General features: G+C 41.9%; 4 protein-coding genes across 10 annotated transcripts in view; 2 read left to right on the top strand and 2 right to left on the bottom strand.

The window, feature by feature from the left end:
- The first annotated feature begins 386 nt into the window (after positions 1 to 386).
- dlgap5 (discs, large (Drosophila) homolog-associated protein 5) lies at positions 387 to 7,433 on the top strand. 3 transcript variants are annotated; one of them, XM_034860715.1, is made up of 18 exons: positions 387 to 545; positions 1,345 to 1,589; positions 1,674 to 1,861; positions 2,023 to 2,097; positions 2,201 to 2,240; positions 2,333 to 2,413; positions 3,430 to 3,504; positions 3,604 to 3,638; positions 3,744 to 3,997; positions 4,196 to 4,351; positions 4,466 to 4,554; positions 4,661 to 4,821; positions 4,924 to 5,034; positions 5,133 to 5,340; positions 5,445 to 6,109; positions 6,227 to 6,392; positions 7,036 to 7,079; positions 7,210 to 7,433. In XM_034860715.1, exons 1-18 carry the CDS (start codon positions 427 to 429, stop codon positions 7,315 to 7,317), a joined length of 2,820 nt encoding a protein of 939 aa, XP_034716606.1. In that variant the 5' UTR covers positions 387 to 426; the 3' UTR covers positions 7,318 to 7,433. The 3 variants fall into 3 exon arrangements, with proteins under 3 accessions (XP_034716606.1, XP_034716605.1, XP_034716607.1); XM_034860714.1 differs by having other exon boundaries at positions 6,227 to 6,393; positions 7,013 to 7,079; XM_034860716.1 differs by lacking the exon at positions 7,036 to 7,079 and having other exon boundaries at positions 7,210 to 7,359.
- On the bottom strand, positions 7,164 to 14,445 carry rsph10b (radial spoke head 10 homolog B). Its single transcript, XM_034860717.1, has 19 exons — positions 14,182 to 14,445; positions 14,007 to 14,082; positions 13,611 to 13,679; positions 13,299 to 13,472; positions 13,138 to 13,223; positions 12,944 to 13,064; positions 12,668 to 12,844; positions 12,417 to 12,522; positions 12,218 to 12,294; positions 11,929 to 12,118; positions 11,695 to 11,803; positions 10,894 to 10,973; positions 10,410 to 10,558; positions 10,058 to 10,162; positions 9,582 to 9,926; positions 9,369 to 9,428; positions 9,163 to 9,220; positions 8,584 to 8,681; positions 7,164 to 8,301 (listed from the first exon to the last, which is right to left on the bottom strand). Exons 1-19 carry the CDS (start codon positions 14,397 to 14,399, stop codon positions 8,074 to 8,076), a joined length of 2,526 nt encoding a protein of 841 aa, XP_034716608.1. The 5' UTR covers positions 14,400 to 14,445; the 3' UTR covers positions 7,164 to 8,073.
- A 321-nt stretch (positions 14,446 to 14,766) lies between these two features.
- Positions 14,767 to 21,377, bottom strand: pms2 (PMS1 homolog 2, mismatch repair system component). The gene is made up of 15 exons (XM_034860963.1): positions 21,131 to 21,377; positions 20,546 to 20,685; positions 20,258 to 20,344; positions 20,074 to 20,176; positions 18,957 to 19,140; positions 18,349 to 18,516; positions 17,896 to 17,993; positions 17,694 to 17,793; positions 17,511 to 17,595; positions 17,264 to 17,416; positions 16,301 to 17,153; positions 16,043 to 16,210; positions 15,842 to 15,942; positions 15,560 to 15,729; positions 14,767 to 14,962 (listed from the first exon to the last, which is right to left on the bottom strand). Exons 1-15 carry the CDS (start codon positions 21,142 to 21,144, stop codon positions 14,819 to 14,821), a joined length of 2,568 nt encoding a protein of 855 aa, XP_034716854.1. The 5' UTR covers positions 21,145 to 21,377; the 3' UTR covers positions 14,767 to 14,818.
- A 454-nt stretch (positions 21,378 to 21,831) lies between these two features.
- The window catches only part of eif2ak1 (eukaryotic translation initiation factor 2-alpha kinase 1), a 28,346-nt gene continuing 27,895 nt past the window's right edge, over positions 21,832 to 22,282 (top strand). For 2 of the 5 annotated variants that reach the window (XR_004655083.1, XM_034860664.1), the window contains exon 1: positions 21,837 to 22,227. Coding sequence is in view for 2 of the 5 variants with exons in the window: in XM_034860664.1 (XP_034716555.1) it covers positions 22,056 to 22,227 (172 nt within the window). In the remaining 3 variants the exon portion in view is untranslated. Of the gene's footprint in view, positions 22,235 to 22,282 lie in introns of all 5 variants that reach the window. The other 3 variants (XM_034860668.1, XR_004655084.1, XM_034860667.1) reach the window with 3 other exon arrangements.

Here is a 22,282-nt window from a genome sequence, read left to right as displayed (position 1 = left end):
GAGTTGTTGAGTTGGTGTGGGGGAGGGGTGTGACTGTGGGTTTTTCAAACCTATAGCAAGCTGTTCAGCTTATCAGCCAGTCGTTGAGGACCAGCAGTGTTACACAACATTACAGACCAAAATTAACCTCCGATACTACAGGCCAAATCGTTTTAATGTGTGTATAAATAGCGTTCCCACCATAGACTTAGGTGGGGACGGTCCCGACTGACAGAGTACAGACATAAAGTTAACACTCCAGACCAATGGGTGGCAGCAAATCTTACAGTTGTAACCACATCAAAACAATCGGACGAAGAAGAAAAACAACCAATCAGCACTCATTATTCGAGTCTAACTTGCAGCCATAGACTGTATATATGTTAACGGTCTATGCTTGCAGCCAATCAGCGTTTCTAAGGAATTTCAAAAAGTCACCCGCCATGTATGTTGTGTTTTCAGGCTGGACTGAGTCCGTTGTGCATTTTTGTTACTGGTAGACCGAAGACAACATTTGTTCTTTTAAGGGTTTTTATAAAAGAAAAAGAAACAAAAAAAAGAGCAAGGTAAGATGCGTGTGTTTTTTATATATTATCTGAAAAGACAGTGTACATCTTTCGTTGCTAACTGAACAGGAAACTATAAGAATGTAGTTCGAGGCTTCCTGCTTCCAGATCAGTCGGTGCGTTGGCGGTAGCTTAGCTAACAAACGTTATCTCTTTAACGGAAACGTAAGTTGATTATTTTTTGACGGGTTAAACATTTTTTTTTTTACTAATTCAAGTTAGCTTTTGCCGTTCGCACGGACTGTATAACAACAGCTAAAACATTTAGCTAGCAGTTAACGTTAACCTGTCTAACGTTAAGTAATCATAACGTTAGGTCCCTTAACGTAAGCTAACTTTAGATAGATATTTCACTAGCTAGCGTTAGCTAACGTTTGTATTATTGTTTAGAGGGGGCTGCTTGATTCTCGTAAATCCTAATTGATATTTGCCATCATCGTTATGACAAAGTAATTTAGAGAAAAATATAATAGTCAGTTAAAATAGCTAGCCCTTTGTTTAGTTAATAGTTTGTTTACAAAATCCAATCCACAGATGTGTTGAGTTGTAATAGCTGACCACAGGTCAAAGTTGGATGTTTAACATTATAATTTAATTTAAAAAATAATTTAAATTTTCATTTCCTTTTTTGTTGTTGTCAATTATCACTCATATTTCATAACAAATATAATCTTTGTCAGTTGGCATTACTACTAACTCATAGGATACATCTCAATCCCTCCTAATAACTGTCATATGCAGTGTGTAATAATAATAATAATAATAATAGTAATCCATTTTCTGTTCCCCTTCACTTCAGGTACCTTATGATGGATTCTCGATTTGCTCACCTGCGCCAGCGGGACACCAGTGTGTCCATGCTGAGGGTAAAAATGTCCCGTAGGAGGTCTCACTCCCAGAAGGAGAATCGGGAGCGGACCGTGAACACACGCAGGCAACTGGCCAAGCTGCAAGAGCTGGAAGTGTCTTGCCTGGATGCCTCCATCATGGCCGACATGTCAACCATTCAGGAAAAGACACAGAAAAATGCAAAATCTGCTAAAAGTACGGCTTCATGTTCCAACACAGCTACATCTCAAACCTAATAACAATGAGTTAGCCTCAGCACTAACTCTATTTTCTTGACAGACGTGGCTGTGGAAGAGAGGTTGAAACAGCTTGATCGCTGGAAAGAGCGTAAGGCTCTGGAGAAGGAGAAAGAAAAGAGAGAAAGGGAGCGTAAAGGGGTATTTAAGACGGGCATGTATCATCCAAAGGACACCCTTATCATTCCCTCTCTACCTGTGGTCCCAACTGTCTTAACCAGAGCTAAGGAGGTGAGGACTTATTAATCGACTAGTATGCACTGTTTACTGTAACTATCTACCCCACTGCTTTTATTCTTAATGAATATGATGACATGAGTTATAACAGGATAGCTCTTTGTAGCAGTTGTATTGAAATTACTCAATCATGTGGGATTTTGGTTTGCCCTCAGACAAAAGGAAACGCAGCTCCATCTCAGAATACAAGGGTAACTCGTTCAATGAAGCAGCAGCAGCAAGTCCAGAGGGTACTACTTTCTTTAAGATGTATCTCATATGTTCTATATATATTAACTTCCATAAGCTAAAATGTTCTTTTTTACACTGCTTTTCTTTTGCCCAAATTTCTAGACTCTGAAGGTGCAAGATCCTAACACTGTGGCAAAGAAAGGTAAATAAATAGATTTTCCTGTATTGTAAATGAAGCATACTGTTGTCTATAACACGGCGTATTTTAGGTCTGACCCCTTACTCCTCCTCTAGCTCAGCCTGCTGTGGAAAGAACAACCAGGACCCGGGTCAAGCCTGCACCTGCAGCAGCTTCTTTTAACCATGTTAGTCAAGGTAAGCGATAAATGAAGACAAATCCTTGCACACAACAGGACCTCTAGACTGGCTGTCATGTTGGTTTTGCTCTATGGTGTTTTAAGCCCCCGTTGTTTACTTCAAGGCAGCGCTGCGCCCGTTTACTTCAAGGCACCTAACCCTAAAAGCGGCTTGGCCAGTGGGCAGTCGGACTCAATGACCAATTACCGTAACTGACAAGTGGAATGAGTGTGACAAACGCCTCAAAATCTGACAAATCTTTTAAACTGATCTTTGACGATCTGAAATGAAGACACATTCAGCAACTGCACAGCCTATTTCTCGCTTAAAATGTTTTCAGGAACACGTTTTGGTGACCTTTTTTTGTAAAATACAAGACTGTATTCCAAACTTGCTGCCATTATGGTATTTGCGACAAGCTCGACCCACTTGACGCACGCACAGAACATACACTCAACTCGTTGTCGCTTCTGTGTGTTCCAAGGCACCTTTTTTGACCAACTCGGGGAGACTGATCAGTCAGGTTGGTGTCAGAGTCTTAACCCTAACCATTGCCTAATCCTAGTGTCTATTAGGCAGCGCTGCCTGGAAGGCGATTTTGGGAGGGCCCTTATTTCTATCCCCATCTGTGTCCCCATGTCAAGCCATCGCACTGTAGTAGAGCCTGTTGTATGAGCTCTGTCAACCAGTTCAGCCTCCAGTTAAAGCAGTTCCTGTGGTGAGGAAAAGTCCCAAAACAAGTCTGCAGGAAAAATACTTTGATTTAGCAAAGTACCTTGACTCCACAATTTTAACGTAATTTTTCCAGATCACACCATGCCTTTTTATTTGCACAATTAAGTGTTTTTCAGGAGCATTCAGCTGTTGCGTGTGCGGACTTGACTCATTTTTCTTTGAATGGACTGAGTCAAGGCCACAGTTTAAGCAGTTTATTATAATTTGGCCTTAAAACTATAAAGGCGCAGGAGATGTGACCATCAAAGCAAATGGAATGAGGGCCTTTATCTTTTTAAATGCCTCTTCTTACCCCTCAGATGTAAGGACCACAAGGAGCAGAGCATTTGTCGACCATGTGGCCCCCCCTTCTGACAGAGAAAGGAACTTTAAAGGTATTATTAAATGTTAGAATTTCGATCAGTTTTACATTTCCAATATGAACAATTGTTCCAACTTTAACACTTTCTTTTTGCGAATCTTTCAATATGCAGCAACTGCCAACACTATCAAGCCTGCTGTGCCCATGGTGAGCATTTCTATACGATTTACCGTGTGTTAAATCTGCAACTACTTACTTTATTTATTTTTCCCAGTGACTTATTAATTAGTTTACTGTTTCATTCTTGTGTAGAAGCCCAAGCTGACGGTCTCTGAAATGCACGAGACAGAAGACAAACCTGGTCCCCCGAGCCCTGTACCGTGCTCTGAAGAGGAAGCCATGGTGGTGGACCAGGCTCCGGCTGACTCTCTCCCTGCTGCGGATCCCGTGGAATCGGCATCGTCTTTTGCCCCCAAGGGTTTTAAATTCCAGGCTCCTACTGGTTTGTCGTCCTTCAAGTACGAGCCTCTCACTCCTCGCTCAGCAGACTCCTTCCTCACACCAAGGTCTGTCTTGTTTTTCCTTTGTTTTGTAGATTGTGTGTATGTTTAAAACACTGCAGAACTTGAATAGTTTTATTTTGTTGAATGTATGCCCAACTATTGTCGTAAATATTGAACTACAATGTACCGGACTAGTTTTTTTTTTTTTTTTTTTTGGAGTGTTTCCTAGCTCAATGCTGTGTTATCATTATTTCTATCTAGCCCCAGCTTCATTCTTCCAGAGGTTCCCGCTTTCAACGTTGAGCCTCAGGCTGAGCCAAGCGAACCCTCACCCTCCCTACTGCATACATCTCCCACAATGCACCCTCCAACTCCAGGCAGCCCTCTGGAGTCAAAGCATGACGTACCATACTTTAGGTGGCCTTCCTTTTTCTTTTCTTTTCTTTTCTTTTTTGAATGATTGATTTTCTATCTACTTTTCCGTTGATTCAAAGTTTTTTTTAAATAATTTCTCTTTTGTATATTGTGCAGGTCGGAAATTGCCAACGAAACAAACAGACTGACGGCTCTGAGTGTCCTCTGGGAGTCTAAAGTGGAGGATGAGTCCATCCCAGAAGAGAGTGAGTGTGTCAAGCTGAATATGTGACTATATTTGGTAGTAGAAAAATAGCGTTCCCTAAAGTGAACAGTTGTAATTCGGTTACATTCTGGCTCTTGTCTATTTAGTGAGAGACTGTATGCGCACTGCAGTAGGACAGGCCAGGCTGTTGATGAAAGAGCGTTTTACGCAGTTCAGCGGTCTGGTGGACGACTGCGACCTGGGCCGAGGGGAGAAAATCACCACCTGCACAGACCTGCAGGGATTTTGGGACATGGTGTATTACCAGGTGAGTGCCCACACGAGGGGGACAACATTGTTTCAGACTCCAAACACATAGGCGACTGGTAATTATATACGGTATATGATCTGGACTTATACCATCTTTCAGGTAGAGGATGTCTGCAAGAAGTTTAACACTCTCAAAGAAGCAGAGAGCCGGGGCTGGGTGGAGGAGCACAAGCCCCCACCACCACCACCGCGACAGAGGAAAGGAGTGAAGGTGAGTGCGTATGTGTAATATATACGTGCTATGTTTAGGGGCAAAAGTTGTCATGGTGTGGAGGTCAAGACAGTGTGCCTTTTATGTGCTTTTTACAGAAACCATCGGCTGCACCGGCCAAGACGACAGGAACTAAAGTAGCAGCCAAGTCCCGCCTGGCGGCTGTGAAAGCGGCCATGAAAGCGAAACAGCAGGCAGAGAAGGCAGCAACGGATGCTGGAAACAATGAGGCAGAGCCCCAACCCGCTGCCACCGTGGTCTTTGATGGAGGCTTCTTCCAGGTGGAGAGCCCGGCCAGGCCATCAGGTGGGAGGAAAATACTTAGGCCAAACATGCAATCTGTCAGTGTTTGCTTGTGTACTCTTACCCCCCCCCCCTTTTGCACAGCTAATAACAATGTTGTCGTGTAGTTGTGTCTACAGGTTCTGCGAGGAGATCCAGCCGTCTGAGTGCTGCAGTGCTGCCTCAGGCCTCTCCCTGCTCCAGCTACCTCTCTCCTAGAAGAGTCAGTCGGCGATCCCTTGCACTGGCACAGACTCCCCTTGACGCCACTGCCTCTCCTGCTCAGCCCGTCCACACCCCTGCCCACCTCAGTTTTGCCCTCAACAGAACCCCGGCGCCAAAGTCTCAGCGTGGCACTCCTCAGTCATCCCAGAAGAGAAAAGACACTGTAAATGTCTCCCTTTGTTTCTCACCTGTCAAGGAAGTGCTTTCAGATGACAGCCAGCCTGAAGGAAGCCCTGCACGCCAGTCAGAAACAGTCCCCACACAGGAAAACCCGGCTCCTGTTCCTGAATCAAGCACGGCCGCACCTGTACTTCCACTTCCATCCATTTCTGTAGTCGAGGAGCAAGACAAGCCAGGTGAAGCTGTCGATGTTTCCCTCCCCCTCTCTCCAAGACTTTCCCTCTCTCCGTGCAAACCAACTCCAACAGTGTCCCAGGCCTCTGAGCCCCCATCTCTGAGTTTCATGTTGTCGCCCTGTGTGACTCCCAGCCAGCCTTCCATCTCCTTCCCTCTGGCTGCGGGGGCCCAGGAGTCTGAATGTCATACACCAGGCAGCTCAGTTGTTGAGGTAATCACATTTTTTGTTTTTCATTAAAAAACCGAAGCCTCATAGGACGCCCTTTTATTAAAAGGCCTTTTTATTTTCTCTTGCTATACAGCAAACATTATTCTTATGTAATTTCAGGAAATTCCTGGTCTGGACTTTGAGCGTTACCTCCAGCCTTCACAGAGATTCAGCCTGTCACCACGGGAGACAGGTGCCTTAGATACACTGTCCCCCATGGCAGTGGATGTAGAAATGGAGAGTCCCAGAGCTCAATCAGAGCACTCGCTTACTCTTCAAGAACCAGGTATGATTGCTGCCCATGATGAAGTAAAGTGCATACACACACACACACACACACACACACACACACACACACACACACACAGGGTGTACACCTGGGCTTTATACCTTAACAACCTTGGCCCCTATTTCCTGATGTCTGCTATAAAGAGAACCACAGAACCTGCCTTGTTGACTTCAAGTCTGTCTTCACCCATTATGGAATTTTCAATGATCTGCCTTGACCATGGAGTATTTTATTTTGAAAATTAAGCGGATGTTTTATTTTGTGGAACGAGCAAAAAGAGAAGTACCACCAATTGACTCAAATGGAAACCTATTGACTCCGCCGCCATTCTATATGGTGGAAATCAGGGGTAATGGATGCAAAAGCTGTAAAAGCCCGGATTTCCTTATTGAAATTTGTTTTTGAAGTTGGCAAAACTAGATTTTATATCAAAATTTGAGTAGTAGTTTTCGGGGGGCATTTTTAATTTATCAATGATTATATTTTTCCACACAAAACTTTTAGAAAATGTTGTGATTGCCTGGTTATAAGGGAATACCACACTGAGCTTGCTTGGGCAAAGGTTTTTTTTTAACCTTGTTTTAAATGCACGTTTACAGTCTTCACTCATTGTTCTACTCACTTCTCACTGTTACCACAGCACATCCGGTGGGGCCTTCGGTGTTAACTCTTCAGTCACCAAAGGTCAACGTTTTTCCTTATTTTTTTCCTTTCTTCCAAATAGATTGGCCTTTAAATCCACATTTACCTATTACGTCCATGTCTCTATTAAGCCTCGTCATTGCTGAATATATTGTCTTTGTGCATTTTTCAGGCCCAAACAGTCGAGTCTGCCTTGTTACTCTTCACCCCGGACCTGAAGGACCGGATACGCCAGTCTGTCTGTCCAAGTGACCTCATGGTCTTCACCCCTCCCCTCTAAAGAAATGTTCTTTTAAATATTTTATTTTTTACATATAGCAACTACTTTTGATCCTCAAAAAAAAGAAAATGTATCTGAGTGATTCTGGCTTAATAGAAATTTGTTTTGTCTTCCCAATTAAAGTTCTAGTTTTTAAAAAGGAAATGGTGATTACTCCTTATTTTACATTGGAGCACAAACTGGCAGTTCAGTCAATGCTTTTATTGCTCACTGTACTTGAAGGCTTTAGGCATTTTGTTTGTTTGGTGTGTGGGTAGTTTGTCATTGTGTTTCTAAGATACTTGTGACATTTACCAGCCTCCTTGTTCCCTGTAACACAATACAGTACAACACAGACCACTACATGTCTGACACATTCATATTAGTACAGAAGCAGTAGGGTGATTTGGGACTTGGGTAAAAACAGTTTACATGCAAGACAGAGGTAATACTGGAATGGGAGCCACAGGTATGGAAAGTGATAAGCTGCCATCTAGTGGCTGTGTTTATGGAGATGCTTGGCTTTAATTTCACTTTCAAAGCTGTATGTCAAATCTTTCAGCCCCTACTATAGAGTCCTCAGACTATAGTTACACCATAAACCCACAATACAAAATGTAACGTGTAAAGGAATCTTAAATTGAGTGCCACCCCTACTGTTGTACCTGGTTAAATATAACTAGGAGTTATAATACATACATGACTAAAACATTGACTAATATTTATACTGTAAACTGACCAAAAATAAATCAATTTTAGCTGGGAATGGGTAGAATTCTAGAATTGGCTGGAAGTTTCTCGGGCCTTGGCCAGAGCGATGCGTCTCCGGGCCTCCTGGCGGAGCTGTTCCTCCTTAATGTTTTTCAACACTAACTGGTTACGTTCAAAAGCCGGGAAGAAACCGTGGTGAAAGAATTGATGGATCATCTGGTTCCAGAGCTCCACGTCACACTCTTTGGCCTTCACTCCTCTGGTTAGCGCGCCCTTTCCTTCACCTGTGTGCTCGAGAAGAAACGTGACACATGAGCTATAAATATTAATATATGTATAATCTATACAGTCATTGTAATGAATGTCCTTTTCATTCATCTGAACATGAGTCCCTTTCCCTTCTACGATTTATATGTATGTAAAAATTCTGCCGGGGACTCTGGGATGGAGCGGACCTTTTATGTGAGTGTGTGAAAAGCGCACTTTTACTTTTTTTTAAAGTAATAGTAATACTACACAAAGAGACCAAAACAACCCAACACAAAGTTGTACAGCCCTGCACTCTGCACTTGTACCTTTCACTGTATCTTTGCTGGTTCCTCCTGCTTCATACTCCTGCCAGCTTGCCTCTTCTTCATCATTTTCCTCCTCATCACCACCATGACTGGACTTAACTAACAGTAGTGATAATGATAAACTTGAAGACATTGCATACTGTATTTACATACAGTAAAAAATAAAAGACTAGAATTATCGTAATATATTCATGAATTTTGGAAGTCATTGTTATTATAGCATAATAAATGCATATTTCCTCTTAACCCTGCTTTGACAATGGAGGGAGCGGCCGTTCGGTTGTTCCCCCACCCCCCTCTAAATTGAAAGTATTAACTGCCCCAGTTTTACGGCCGGGCCAGAGCTCCGTTTTGCGTTGCTGCTAATGCAACAGCATGCCCAGAGAGCCGTCCTGTCACCCGCTCTAACAGGCCTACGTCTAGGACTGTAACTGATATCTGAAATTGAAATATGGCGGCCAGGATGGACCGGCCTTCCAGGAAATCTCCCAAACGTGCCAACGGCAAGTCTGCTATATTCTACAAGAACAGACAACTCGTTATTTGACCCAGAACCTGAACATCACCCAACTAAACATACCTGCTGCCTGAGGTTTCTCCACTTCTTCAGCAGTGGATAGTCCTGCTTTGTCCCTTGTCTGTATGTGCAATTAAATGTTTTTCAATATTTCAACAAAGACATAGCCAAGCTCATAGCATAGTTCAATAATATCAACAGTAGGGGTGTAACAACACTGACATTAATACTGGATTTTTTTCCGTGCTAGACTGCCTTTTGCAACTGACCTCCACTGACTGGGAGCTGGAAGTTTCAGGAGTGATGGCGGAATTCCCCGGAGCTGCCACCTGGATAGAAAAAAAACAGAAAAAGTAAGTCCTTCGATTTGTGTGTGCAGAATTTACGGTTTTATCCTTTTTCTGTAATTCCCAAAACAACCACACTCTACATAGAGTGGGTAAGGGGTGAGGGGGTCACAGAGGTTTTAGAAAGAATCTGACCGACAGGGAAGGGCTGTTTGGCGTCTGCAAGATGTTCTCGCTGGCCATTTCAGGGAGATCCCTCCTGGCCTCAGGGTCAGGGCTGGACGGTGACTGGCCCTCCTCCAGGCCTGCAGGAACAGGCTGATCCTTCACCTCCAGGTCTTCAGAAACTGGCAGACCCTTCCCCTCTAGATGTTCAAAAACAGGCTGACCCTTCACCTCCAGGTCTTCAGAAACAGGCTTACCCTTACCCTCCAGGTCTTCAGAAACCGGCTGACATTTCACCTCTAGGTCTTCAGGAACAGGCTGACCCTTCAACACAGCAGAGCCCAAAAGTATCTCAAAAAACTCCAGGAATGTAATCTAAAGCAGGAGTGGGATCAACAGAAGTGGTACAGAGTGAGAAAGGAATACACAACAAAAAGATAAATGCCAATTGCAGTGGCACAGAGAAATAATTAATTTGTCAACTGGTGTAAACACCACAGACAGACCTCCAGATCCAAACATGAAGACGGGTTTCTGTTGTCACGGCTCTCTGCAGTGATGACCTGCAGCAATCTTGCTGTGGTCAGGTTATTGTCCAGCAGATGGAGATCCTGGCAGAGGTAACAATAAACTAATCAACACAATGTTATCATGAATGTGCTGAATGCTGGTAAAAGACTGTTTTTCCAAACATAAAATGTAGATTTAATTCTTTCAAGTCACTCAAAATTGAACAGCCGTCTGGTTTTGTTGTAATAACAAGCAACAGAAACTGCATCCATGTCTTATATTAAGTGGTAGAAATGAATGAGAAGAAGTTGATATGTGTGGTAATCTTCGTGTAATAGTCTGTTATACCCTGAACATCCACAGCAGGTGTCGGCAGGTCATGGTCAGGTCATCTCTGGGTGCTGCATTGACTTTGCAGTAAGTCTGATAGACTTCATAGCTCTTCTTTAAGTAGTTCACAGCCAAAAGTGCACAGTCTGGCTCCCTAAACAGGAAGCCTGGATCACAGCTATAGTTAATGAGCACATCTAGTACTGCATAATATAGAACTAAGCAAGAGTTTTGGATTAGTTTCTGTAGGTGTGTCGCCTTAGACAAAACACGCAAAACACCTAACAATAGAGAAACCTGAAAGCTGAAGCCCTAACATAGACTCTTTTTGAATAACTACTTTGCTATCTGGTATCATGGTATCAAATCATAACAAGCGTTATCTCAAGACACTTTACAGATAGAGTAGGTCTAGACCACACTCTAATTTACAAAGACCCAACAATTCCAGTAATTCAGTAATTGTGTGTGCACATGATCTTTAATATTATATTGTTAGCACCTTTTACATTCTTAGCATTAGGAAGGATGTTGTCTGTCATCAGTTTGGAAAAGCAGGCAGCCAGAAGGTTATTTTGGGATCTGCGAAATGAAAAGTGATGTTTGAGCTACATGCTAAAGTCAAAATGCTAACATGCTGATGTAAATCAGCTAGAATTAGCACTGTAGTACTGGACAAATTAACATTTTGACCAGATAATGGTGCATGATGGTAAACTGGGATCGCCAAAGTTATCAGGATTCTTTCTAAGAGGAGCATGAAAGTGTGTACTAAATTTCATGGCAATCCATCAATAGCTTCAGTCTGGGCCAACTGGCTGTTAATGCCAACCCGAGAACCATGGGTAACGGCTCGACTGTTATTCTTAGATACTCCAGAGTTCATAATTAAAGGTGCTCTAAGCAATGTTGGCTGGCGTTAATTCTTGTTGACCTTCACCGTATTTTTAAACAACACAAGACTATAGCTTGCCCCTCCCTCCTCCTCATCCCGTCCCCTCCCTTCTGTGCTTCCGCGCACTAACCCCCCACCCCCACCCCCACATCCTTCTTGTTGGTTACTGGCTGGAATGCAGTTGGCGTAGTTTGTTTTTGTTGCCGATTGTAGACCCTGGCCTGTCTACAGAGACCGCGGTTTTTTTTTACAGTGTGTTCTGGAGAAAGGCATCATGCGGATAGTAAGGAGATGTTTGCTGTATGTGACGTAAAGTTTGTAGCCTAAAACAAGCGTGACATCGCTTAGAGCACTTTTGAGAGATACGTGGGTTTCATCTACTGGTGATGATCTGAAGTAATTCCTTACATCAGGTCCTTATGGTAAATGTAGTAGGCCACAGCCACTAGACAGCTGATGAGCCTATGCAGAAGCATGGGAGTGAAAGGAGAGTGAATCTCAGCTGTTGTGGCATCCTCTGAGACACAGAGTAAAAACATTAAGCACAAAAATACTGTAAATACAAAGCAATCAATGTCCTGTCTGGTATGTGTGAGGTGTGTTAAGTATTTAGGAGAGATTGTGAGTGCTGTTCCTTCTCACCTCTGATCATATGGTCTATCTGTGTGAGAGTGATGTTGTAATGGTGGATCTTACAGTCTTTGAGAAGGCGCCAGAGCTGCAGGCGGGACAGGTGGAAGGTGTTATTTGAGGAGTGGTCATGGCCAAGTTTTTTGTAGAAACTATAAATGGACCTCAGCTCACTGTCTTGCTTCATTACCTCAACCTCCACCTGTTACATGTGAGCCACAGGGCAGGAGCAGGGGTGAAAATAAGGACGGGGGTAAAAGAGCATATGTCGACAATGTTGTTGTGTGAAGTGGGACCTGACCTGTTTACGCTCAATGTCATGCTTTCTCTTAGGGATTTTCTCCAAAAGATATCCAATGTCCAAAGAGATGTTGGGTTCTAAGAAAGATGAACCTGTAATAAGATACAGAGTTGTAAGCCATTAAGGAGTTTGGACTGTAACACTGTTAATTATCTCCTTGATGGAAGGCTGAACATTTTGAATAACTGTAGGTGTTTACCAGACAGAGGAGTGGGAGCTTTGCTTCCATTCAGGTTGTGTGTCATCATCAGATCGTCCACAAACTCTACTTCAAAAACATGCCCATCCTCAGAAGTGAATTTTCCCTATGAACCATTCAGTACAGTCAATTTTAGAAATTCTTGTAATTACATAAATGTATCATATTTGAGCACTGCGTTTAAAATGAATGCCAGATCTTTCATCTTTATCTTCTTGACTGTAAGAGCCAATTCTGTATCATTGACTAACCTTCCCGTGTTTCTTATTATTCCTCCATCCGATTTCATAGATCGCACCACCAGCATAGTAAAGGGTCCCCTGTCCGTGCCTCTGGCCCTGAACGAAATCCCCTGTATACTGATTGCTCTGGGAATACAGGGATCCATCCGCCGGCCTCAGGATCCAGTCATGTGTGCCTCGGCCATGCTGCCGGAGAAGAGAACAAAAACAGGAACAGGATAAAAAGGTACTGGCGTGGAATTTGGGATATATGAATATGTTGGTGTCAGCGATGTGCTTTCTTACCTGGACTCCATTCTGCCACATCCCAACATACTGCTGTCCCAGTTTCAGCCAGCTCATCGTGCCCTCTCCATGTCTCAGGTTGTTCTTCCACTCACCAGAGTACATGTTACCAGAGGGGTAGCTGTTAAGACACAGATGTTACCCTCGGGCAGTTCAAATCCCCTCACTACATATTCATCATCATCCATACATACCGTCTCACTCCCCATCCCTCTCTGTTGTTCTTTACCCAATCTCCTTTGTACCAAGAGGTCTTATCGTGGTTATAATACACGTCACCCTAACACAAAGAGAACTAGTTACAAAACAAATATCTAAACAAAAGCCATACCTGATATGAAATAGTGGATCATACCTTTCCATGCCTCTTGCCCTGATCCCACTGCCCTGTGTATGACAAACCATTCTTGGCACATTTGTAGGTACCAGTCCCATGTCGTATACCGTTGTACACTTCCCCCTTATAGGAGCTGCCATTAGGCCAGGTGTAGCTACCCAGGCCCGTGGGCATGTTACACACAAATTCTCCCTGTTGGATGAGACATTTAAAACCCCTGTCACATTCCTTATTTACAATCTATTTTATTTGACCATACTTTGTTTTTATTTAGTATCTATCACATGGGCTAATGTAAAGCAATTTTACACACATAACATTTGATATAACCTCATATTTCAATCCGTCTGCCAGTGTGATGACACCACATCCGTCCATAAGTCCCTTGGAAAACATGCCCTTCAGAAAAAACAAATGAGTGACTTTATGAAATAGTTTTTTTTTTATGTATTAGAATTTTTACCTGGGATCATAGAACCCATTTGTGATGCACTTTCAGAGAAAGCATTTTAAGCCATGACCAAATGTATTCCTGTCACTGCATTAGGCATGAGGATGCGACAACTAACTGCATTTAAAAGCACATTTTTCATGGAAAATAATGTTCAACAACAAATATATTTATAAAGTAGCTACGCATTTACTGTATTGTAAAATCAAATATATGGTCTTTCCCCCGAGGTTTCTAAATGTGTCTTTATTTACAATAGTAGCTAGCTGAGTTACCTTGTACGTTTGGCCTCCTTCAAAACAAGCAACCCCTTCTCCATGAAACTGTCCTTCCCAGGTTTCCCCTTCATATCTGGCAATGACACCCACCAAATGTTACAATGTTACACACGTCCCTGATATTTATTGGTATAGTCCAAAAAAAATTAAGGAAATAATGTGTGTGATTTACCTCTGTACAATTAAGCTAAAAAGTGTGGGGAGTTCGTAAATATCATCATCCTCGGGCTGTTCCTCTTGGAGCTCCGTTTGGTTTGCTTTTACACCCGCTGAAACCACTTTTAAACTTCCAGAGTAGCTCCCTAACTTCCTTTTTTCGCTTCTGTTCCCTGTATGTGGCAGCTCTGGATTTCCGCACATTTGCTTGTGTTCTTGTTTATCGGTTTTCATCGTTATCTTCTTCGCTTTCCCGTGTACGCTGCTTGTGTATCTCCATGGCAACAATGAAAGCAGCTCACAACTACGGTGTCCGTTATCAGTCAAAAAAGGGTAAAACAGTGACAATCTAGTACTACTAATTCTCTCGATACATCCATGAGTACTAGTGGTTTAATAATACAGACACAGAAAGTGACATATGTTGTTTATTTGCCCAGTAATTGGGTTTTTAAAATATAACAAATATAAATTTCCAATACAAAATACAGATTAAAAAGATATTAAGAAAACACGCCAAACAGTCAATACCAAGCATTTGAACCATTCAAAAATACAGTGGTTTGGACTCAGTCTTAACAGAAATAAACTGGAACAAAAGCACATTTTAGTTATATTAAGCTGGTGTAGAATAGGATCCTTCCCCGACAGGGTTAGCCTTGTGAGATGATGTCCAGGTTGGCGAGGTGTCTCATGGTCGGCCTGCCGTGAGGACAGTTCCATGGATGCTCGATCTCCCCCATGTGAACCAGGAGCTTTTTCATCTCACTGACACTCAGAGCAGTGCCAATCATCACCTGAAGAAGAACATAAGTTATACAGTATTGTTGTTCAATTAGTCTGTAATAAAACTGACTAACAATTGGTCTCATTGTAGCTACTTAAAAGTGATCATCACGGTGTTTTTAAATTTTAGAGACTCCAAAATCACAAAACACCTTACAATACTATCAAAGTAGAAGTTAGATTAAATTTGTGGGTTTTATATTATTTTATTTTCACTCATTTTTAAAGTGTTTAAAGCATTTTTGTTTTTCATTCTACTTACCAATATAATTGCTATAGTCATTTAATTAACCGTACACATTCAATTCAAAAGCTTGTGCTATATAAGGATTAAAATGACAGTAGTATTGATATGTGCAGGTTGTTTTTATAGTGCAAGAAATTGAAGGGAAATCAATGGTTACTGGAAAGACGGACAAAAGAGATGCTTTTAAAAGTAGTAGGCAGTAAACTGCCCAAGCATAGAAAAACATGTGTGTAGGCTTAAAATTACTGATGGCCAAGCTGGGAAATAACATTCTGATGCGGACTGCTGATCCTAATCAAAAAGCCCAAACATGGTCTTTGTAAATCTCTGAAAATACTTCAAAGTGTCAGTGTGAACTCACAGATTTTCGACAAGCCCGAGAGGCAAACATCTGCCTGACGCGGGACGGTCGACACATGACCCCTGGGCTGTCACTCAACATGAAGATCAGCTCTTCAATGTCGGCTGGGCCAAATGTCCAGTTTTTACTGGTGGGCAGAGATACCAGCTTAACCCTCTCCATCACCTGAGCTGTAGTCACAGTAAAAAACAAAACAAAAAAACAGTTGGTTGAGTATCAATAATCATTATTATAATTGTTCTGAACTTGAGATAAAATCAACTTATGTTGAAATGTTCTCACCGTCCTCATCGACAAGAAACTCAAAGCCATTCTTTTGGAAAATCTCCATGTTCTCCATGAGTACATTCTCACTGACAGCAGTGAGGTGAAGCTTCTGAGGACTGCAAACAGAAAGGAACACAAACTGATATGTAAAAAGGGCATTTGAAGAAGAAAAAAAAAAAAGAAGACAAAAATGAATCAACTGATTTGGATTCGTACACTATGAGTTTCTGTCCTTGGAGAACGGTGTGCTGCTGCAGCATCTCGAAGTTGTATTTCTCATCTGTGGCATGCTGGTCAATCATGAAGATGTCCGAGTTGAGTTTGGTGATGATGAAGCCCAGGTTAAACTGACCGATGATCTCCATCTCTTTGAACATGTCTTTACTAACACGGATGAAAGACAAAAATTAAGTTTCTGTCGTGGAAATGACAATATTGCCAAGTTCAACAGTTGCTATAGTAGTAAAATCCCACCTGATCTCTTTCTTGAGCTCTTCCTCTGCGCTTTGGTTTTCTCCGGGGTTGATCTTGGCCCTGAAGCGTCGATAGCGCAGATCCTCGCCTGCCCTCTGTTTCTGTAGTTCCTGTAACCTCTTCACCTTCCCCGCCAGCTCTTGTAAAGAGAACTGGAGCGGCACCGTCTTCTTCTGTAGGCAGACTGGTGCATCCACCGTTGAGGATTTGGAGAAATTGTGGGATTTGTGTTCTTCTGGGAAATGTGGATTTTCTTTCCTGGCCCTCTTGGCATCTGGGCCCACAATGCAGTCCTCATTAGAAGTGCATGGCTCAGTCTGTAACTCTGGCGGATCAGGAACAGTTTGACCACTGTCTGACGTTTCTTCAAATGTTTCGGTTTTTACACCGTCAGTGGCTGATTCAGGAGAACTGAACTCTAGGCCAGAACACTGAATATCCGGTGTTGCCATGGTGACGTCACAACTCGACACGGCACTGTCTTTTTCAGAGTCTGAATCACTGCGTGACATACTGCCGTACCTGAACTCATCTAGCGCCAACTTTCCCACCGGGGAGCATTTAGCTAGATCTCTTGTGGGTTTCAAAGGAGATCTTCCACTTGGTTTGCAGGTAGGAGGTTTGACAGAGTCCTTAAAAAAAGACTGCAGCGTTTTCTGTGTTGGGCCAGCTTTTGCCACACCTGACTTGTTTCCAGAATTGAAGCTGTGATGATTAGAAAAAGCAGCTTTTAGGCCGGCCAGGTTTAGGGACGACTTTGAGCTCCGAGTGAGTGGTTCCATGTCCTCTCCATGTTCTGGCATGTTGGCATTGGACGGAAGAACCGGACAGATTTCAGACGCAGACTTTGTATCTAGAAACATCACACCAACAGTCAAGATAAAAGCACTACAAATTTTCTCAATCTACAACGGTACATGTTATATTTTGCTATGCTGTCTGAATGTAATGATCTGTTCTCACTGGTGCCGGGCATGGGTGTATAGTTTAGGCTGATCTTATTGACTCCGGCCTCATACATGTTGATGAGAGACGTCTTGAGAATAGCCAGCAAGAGTTTCTCCTCCTGAAGGAAAATCTGTCGTTTGTCTGGGGTCACGTTCACGTCCACACACTCTGAAAAACACAGAAAAAAGCTAATATGGTACAGAAGGCAGAGTGCAGTGTGTTTCAGAAAAAAAAAAAAACTTGAGTTCAGTTATTTTCTTACCAGAAGCCACAGCTATGTTCAAGGCAACAAATGGATATTGATGTTTGTTGTACATGTGATACACTTCATTTACAAGTTTGGTCACCTGTGAATTGTAAATAACCAAAGATTAGGCTGAAAATACCTTAGATTATAGTGTGTTCAAAACCATTATAATGACTTATAAATGCTAACTTAAATTACCTTAAGGGGATCACATGGCCGGTTGTTAATGAAAAAGAACTGTCTGTCTGTGGAACTTCTCCCAACACCATGGTCTCCTCGTGACACAAACCCTGTCATGCTGCAAAAACATAACACTTTGTAATATAATATTTAAAAAAGAAAAACAGCTTTGTTTGCAGATAAGACACATGCAGTACTGCCATGCAACCGTATCACTCACAAAAAAAGCTGTTTGGGTAGCTCTGCATCTTTGAGTCCATATTCTTCAATAACATTTTCTGTAGGAGACACTTGCTGAAAAGGCAGAAGACTCTGTAGCTGCAGCACACAGGGGAAAAATATATTAAGCAAAACAAATAGGGCAATTTGACAAAACTATTTGCATACCTAAGCTTCCATCGAAGTAAATAGCTGTGTGCATTTTCTATTTAATCTGAGGAATTAACACAGCTCCTCAAAGGGTATTCTTCAACTCTTCAATTTTGGGTCTAAATACCAATTAGACTTGTTAAATAAACTCAATGAACATTAAGATAGAAGAAACATGTTTTATTTCATTCTAAGCAGCAGAGCTCAGAGAATTGAGACTGTCAGTAAAATGGTCAGACTAACACCTTCTGCAGATTGCAAATAAAGAGTGTAGTCAAGAAAAGTGTGAAAGCAATGTTTCAACCTGTTTTGGTCCAAATATAGCCCCAATGTTATCTCTCATATTCTGGCTGCCACTGGTGCTGAGGACTGGGCTGCGCTTTCCCTGCCCATTTTGGTTGGAGCAGGTAATACGCACTCCTGTAGAGATGATACAGTAGGCCTGCAGGACATGTATCATTTTGGCATACTCCTGAAAATTCAAATCAATTAAATATTGAGGATTATAGATTCATAACACAATAAAGGAAAGGGAAAATCAAAAAGCATAGCATGAGCACTTTAAAAGATCTGGTTTGAGGTAAACATGTTACCATTTAATCTCAAACCTTTATATAACATTCATAGTGTGTAAGAATTGTGTTGAGATACATTTGAAAGTATGGATTGCAATAAAAAACTCTTCTAGGTGGTGTGTTCATGTGCTGGAGGCAAGCTCAGACATCCAGGGTGTCATGCTTAATCCCAAGCATGTGGAAAGTCAATGCAAGACAATTGTATATAACATGAATGGAAACCAATGGCTGCTTAGAATTTAGAAAAAAGAAAACTTTCATGCTTGGGAAAACTCTTAGGAGCTTCAGAGTAGACTAAAACAAGCAGAAACATAAGAAGCCTCTTTTACTGATTGACCTTCTTAATATTGCGTTGGAACTCCTTGTGTCGAACAGGCAGGGTGTAGAAGAGCTGCTGCAGGCTGACTGTGGTGCCCTGCTGCCGGGGATGAGGGGACTTCTGCACTATGTGGCCCTTGTGGTCAAACACCAGTTTGGTCCCCACCTGGCTGGACTCATGGCATGTCACCACACATAAGCCACTGTAGCAGGGGGTCAAACAGAACAATAGACGATGAGTTGAAAAGCAATACAGGTTTATGTGCCTAAAAGTCTTGCATTGCCTAGTCTATATCGACGACGTGTCATTTCCGGGATTGTTCAGGTGCCGCCAGAGGTTCGGCCGGATGTCCCGCTTTTTCGGCTGGATATCCCTCACCTACTACTTTTTTTGATTTATGAGGAATATGGTTAACTGCTACTCAGATCTCTGCAGGACAAATAGAGACAGCTAGCCAGTAATAAACAAGAGCATGTTTTTCTCCTATCCAGGAATGTTGTGTGGACTAGCAAGACTTCATTCCGGGATGCCAGTCTGGCTAGTCCACACAACATTCCGGGGTACCGGTCTGGCTAGTCCACACAACATTCTGGATAGGACAATAAACAGTTTTTGTTTAACTAATCACAATCGTCTTGGGTTGCGCTAAGCTCCGGAAGCAGTGAGCGTGACCCTGCAAAATAGTCTTGGGAAGGAATTTGTTTTGGTGGAATATTTGCACACTGCAAAAGAAACCATCAAATACAATTTTAAATGAAGTTAAACGTTCATTTCAATTAGCTGGATACATGGTGAAAAATATTTTGCTTTTAACCGTGTATCGCCGTGTGTATTATGTCCATAGCAAATCTGCGCCCAGTAGATAGTAAATGCTGTGAACATATTATGTTTATCCCCAGGACAATTCAAGCAGTCTTGCCTTGCACTATTTAATTTTTCTTCAAAACTTGTTATTTTCAGCCTGTAACATTGCTTAAAGGTTCCGGTTAATATTGCTCTATGTGACCGGAGTTTAAAGTTAACTTAAAGTGAGGGAAATCTGGCGGAACTTCCGTCGGCACCGGAACTATCAGGTAAATGACCTGTCGTCGATGTAGACATGTGCCGTATGAATGTGGCTGTTGAAGTGTTTTACCTCAGAGCACATAAAGAGCTGAGAGCTTCACCTCGGAAGCCAAATGTTTCCACATGGAGGAGATCAGAGAAATCCTTTAGCTTTGACGTGTGATGCTTCAATGCTGCGGAACCGATGGAAGAAGTGTGACTAAAACAAAAGGATTAGGACTTTGACTAACAGGGTGGAGCTCAACAACGCTTACTCAGTCCTTCAAAGTTGGCCTCTTCTACTCCTTTGCCGTTGTCTGACACTTCCACTAGTTCAGCGCCACACTCCTTTAGCCTGACATCTGGAACGTGCAACAGAAACATATTGGAATTTCTGTCCCTATTTTACTGAATCTCCTATTCAGCATTCACAGATGTAGTTCTGATCAGTGATAGGTGAGCTATAAACACATATTTAGAAAACAGAAAACCCCAGCATCATGTTTCAGCTTTTTAAAAGGACGGATAAAAGTATGTACAATACTGTGTGTATCGACACTTACCAACATTGGTGGCCCCTGCATCAATGCTGTTTTCCACCAGCTCTTTGACAGCAGTGGCCAACGTCAGCACCACCTGACCTGAGCAGATTTGGTGCACCGAGTGCTTGTCAATGGCCTTGATGGCTCCTGCAGGTTCAGAACTGTTGAGAAGAAAACCAGCACTCATTGACAATGATGTATACCTTTACCTTCTGCTAAATGTATACTGCAGCAACAGACACAACTAGCAAGAAAAAAAAATCAAATGTATTATATGCTCCTTAAACCTTGCGTTCTCTTATCTGCGATGAATCCGGTGACCTTACTATAAAAATATATAGCTGCACTAAAGTCAATAAAGTTAGAGAATTGTCTGGTATGACGAATTGCAAAGTGGATTCACATTATTCATGTCAGCATATTCGTTTCACTAAATTTATAAAGACACATAATGATAATAGATAATGATGCATAAATGGGCTGATTTTTCATTGAAGTATGGTACAAACCTATATGATAACGGTGAGGACTGGACCTCAATAATAGGTGTCTAACAGTAAATATAGCTGCAAGCAAATTGACGTTAAATAAGTACTACGAACTTACCAAGCATCAGACATCTTCAAAGAATGAAAATATTCAGAAGGGAGTCATTCAAAATGGGAAATGTGCGTTCCTCTGAAACAGAGAAAGGAAGTGAAACCAATTAACGTATTACTATTTATGCAACATTAGTTAGCTAGCTAGCTTGTCTTCACTAATTGTAAGTGATACAATTTTTTGTGCAACCTCTTCACGAAATGCTGTAAACACAAACGTTAATCAGTTCCGCGCGCACTGCGCAGACTGTTCACGAGCTTCACCCGTGCGCAAAACTGCGCAAGTTGACTGCTAAAAGCAACATTATTAAACTATTAAGTGTGTCAACAGCAACCTCACAAAACAGACACAAAAGAAAAAAGGGTTAAAAGTGTCAAGATGATATCGCTGTATGTTAATAAGTAGGCCTATTATCAAAGCTTTTTCGTCACACTTTGTAACATTTCATCACTAAACAAGATGTTAGGGCGCGTGTGCATTTACTTTCCATAATAAAAAAAAAACTAATACAACACTTTTGTGCAGCCAGGGTCAATGGTTTAAGGCTGTACAATTATAATTATTTTAAAAAACATCATTCATGTTAATTTTTAACTGTAATTTTGAGGTAAATATTTCTTTTAAATGTTTGGTTTCCTATCAGTAAATATTGTTTATTGTGAGTGAAAGCGCGTACATTGTCTGACGGTCCCTCTCTTGCTATTGAATCATGTCCGTCTTTTGACTGACAGTGTGGTCGGTTAGCTAGCTACTTCTTTCACTCTAAAAGATTCATACGATGTTAACACCTGGGAATGAAGGAATTCAACCAGTAGTTTGACGCAGCATACTCCAGATATGAAGTAACGTTAGATGTTTTGTGAATTGGGCAGCGTTTTAAAAGAAGTAGGCTACTTTGTTTTGTCAAGTCATCGTTTTTTTGCGTACAAAAATGTACAGTTCAACATTCAACAACGGATTACTGAGGTCAGAGGAATGTTCTGGAAGTAGTAGTAACTTTTTGGCTGTCCGCAACCTTAAATCCATCAAGAGACATGAGGTTGAGGGTAACGTTAGCCTATTAAGTTTGGCAAGCGAAGAGGACGATGAAGTCCATTTTGACAGTAAGCAGTTTTTCTTCTTCTACGTTAATTAATTAGTTGTTTACTGTTCCTTGAT

This window comes from Etheostoma cragini, chromosome 21 (assembly GCF_013103735.1).
Source record: "Etheostoma cragini isolate CJK2018 chromosome 21, CSU_Ecrag_1.0, whole genome shotgun sequence".
NCBI classification, from domain to species: Eukaryota; Metazoa; Chordata; class Actinopteri; order Perciformes; family Percidae; genus Etheostoma; species Etheostoma cragini.
Note: the sequence above shows the minus strand (reverse complement) of the source record. Positions and strands in the feature narration are given on the sequence as shown.

Coding starts and splice junctions, on each gene's coding strand:
- rsph10b (XM_034860717.1), bottom strand. CDS start 14,399: ATGAAAACCGATAAACAAGAACACAAGCAAATGTGCGGAAATCCAGAG. Junction 13,680..14,006: donor AAGGAGGCCAAACGTACAAG/GTAACTCAGCTA, acceptor TTTTTTCTGAAG/GGCATGTTTTCCAAGGGACT. Junction 12,119..12,217: donor ATGACATTGAGCGTAAACAG/GTCAGGTCCCAC, acceptor CACATGTAACAG/GTGGAGGTTGAGGTAATGAA.
- pms2 (XM_034860963.1), bottom strand. Junction 19,141..20,073: donor AGCTCTTTATGTGCTCTGAG/GTAAAACACTTC, acceptor CCCCTGCTACAG/TGGCTTATGTGTGGTGACAT. Junction 17,794..17,895: donor CTACCCAAACAGCTTTTTTT/GTGAGTGATACG, acceptor ATGTTTTTGCAG/CATGACAGGGTTTGTGTCAC.
- dlgap5 (XM_034860714.1), top strand. CDS start 427: ATGTTGTGTTTTCAGGCTGGACTGAGTCCGTTGTGCATTTTTGTTACT. Junction 3,505..3,603: donor CAGAGAAAGGAACTTTAAAG/GTATTATTAAAT, acceptor TTCAATATGCAG/CAACTGCCAACACTATCAAG. Junction 4,352..4,465: donor CATGACGTACCATACTTTAG/GTGGCCTTCCTT, acceptor TATATTGTGCAG/GTCGGAAATTGCCAACGAAA.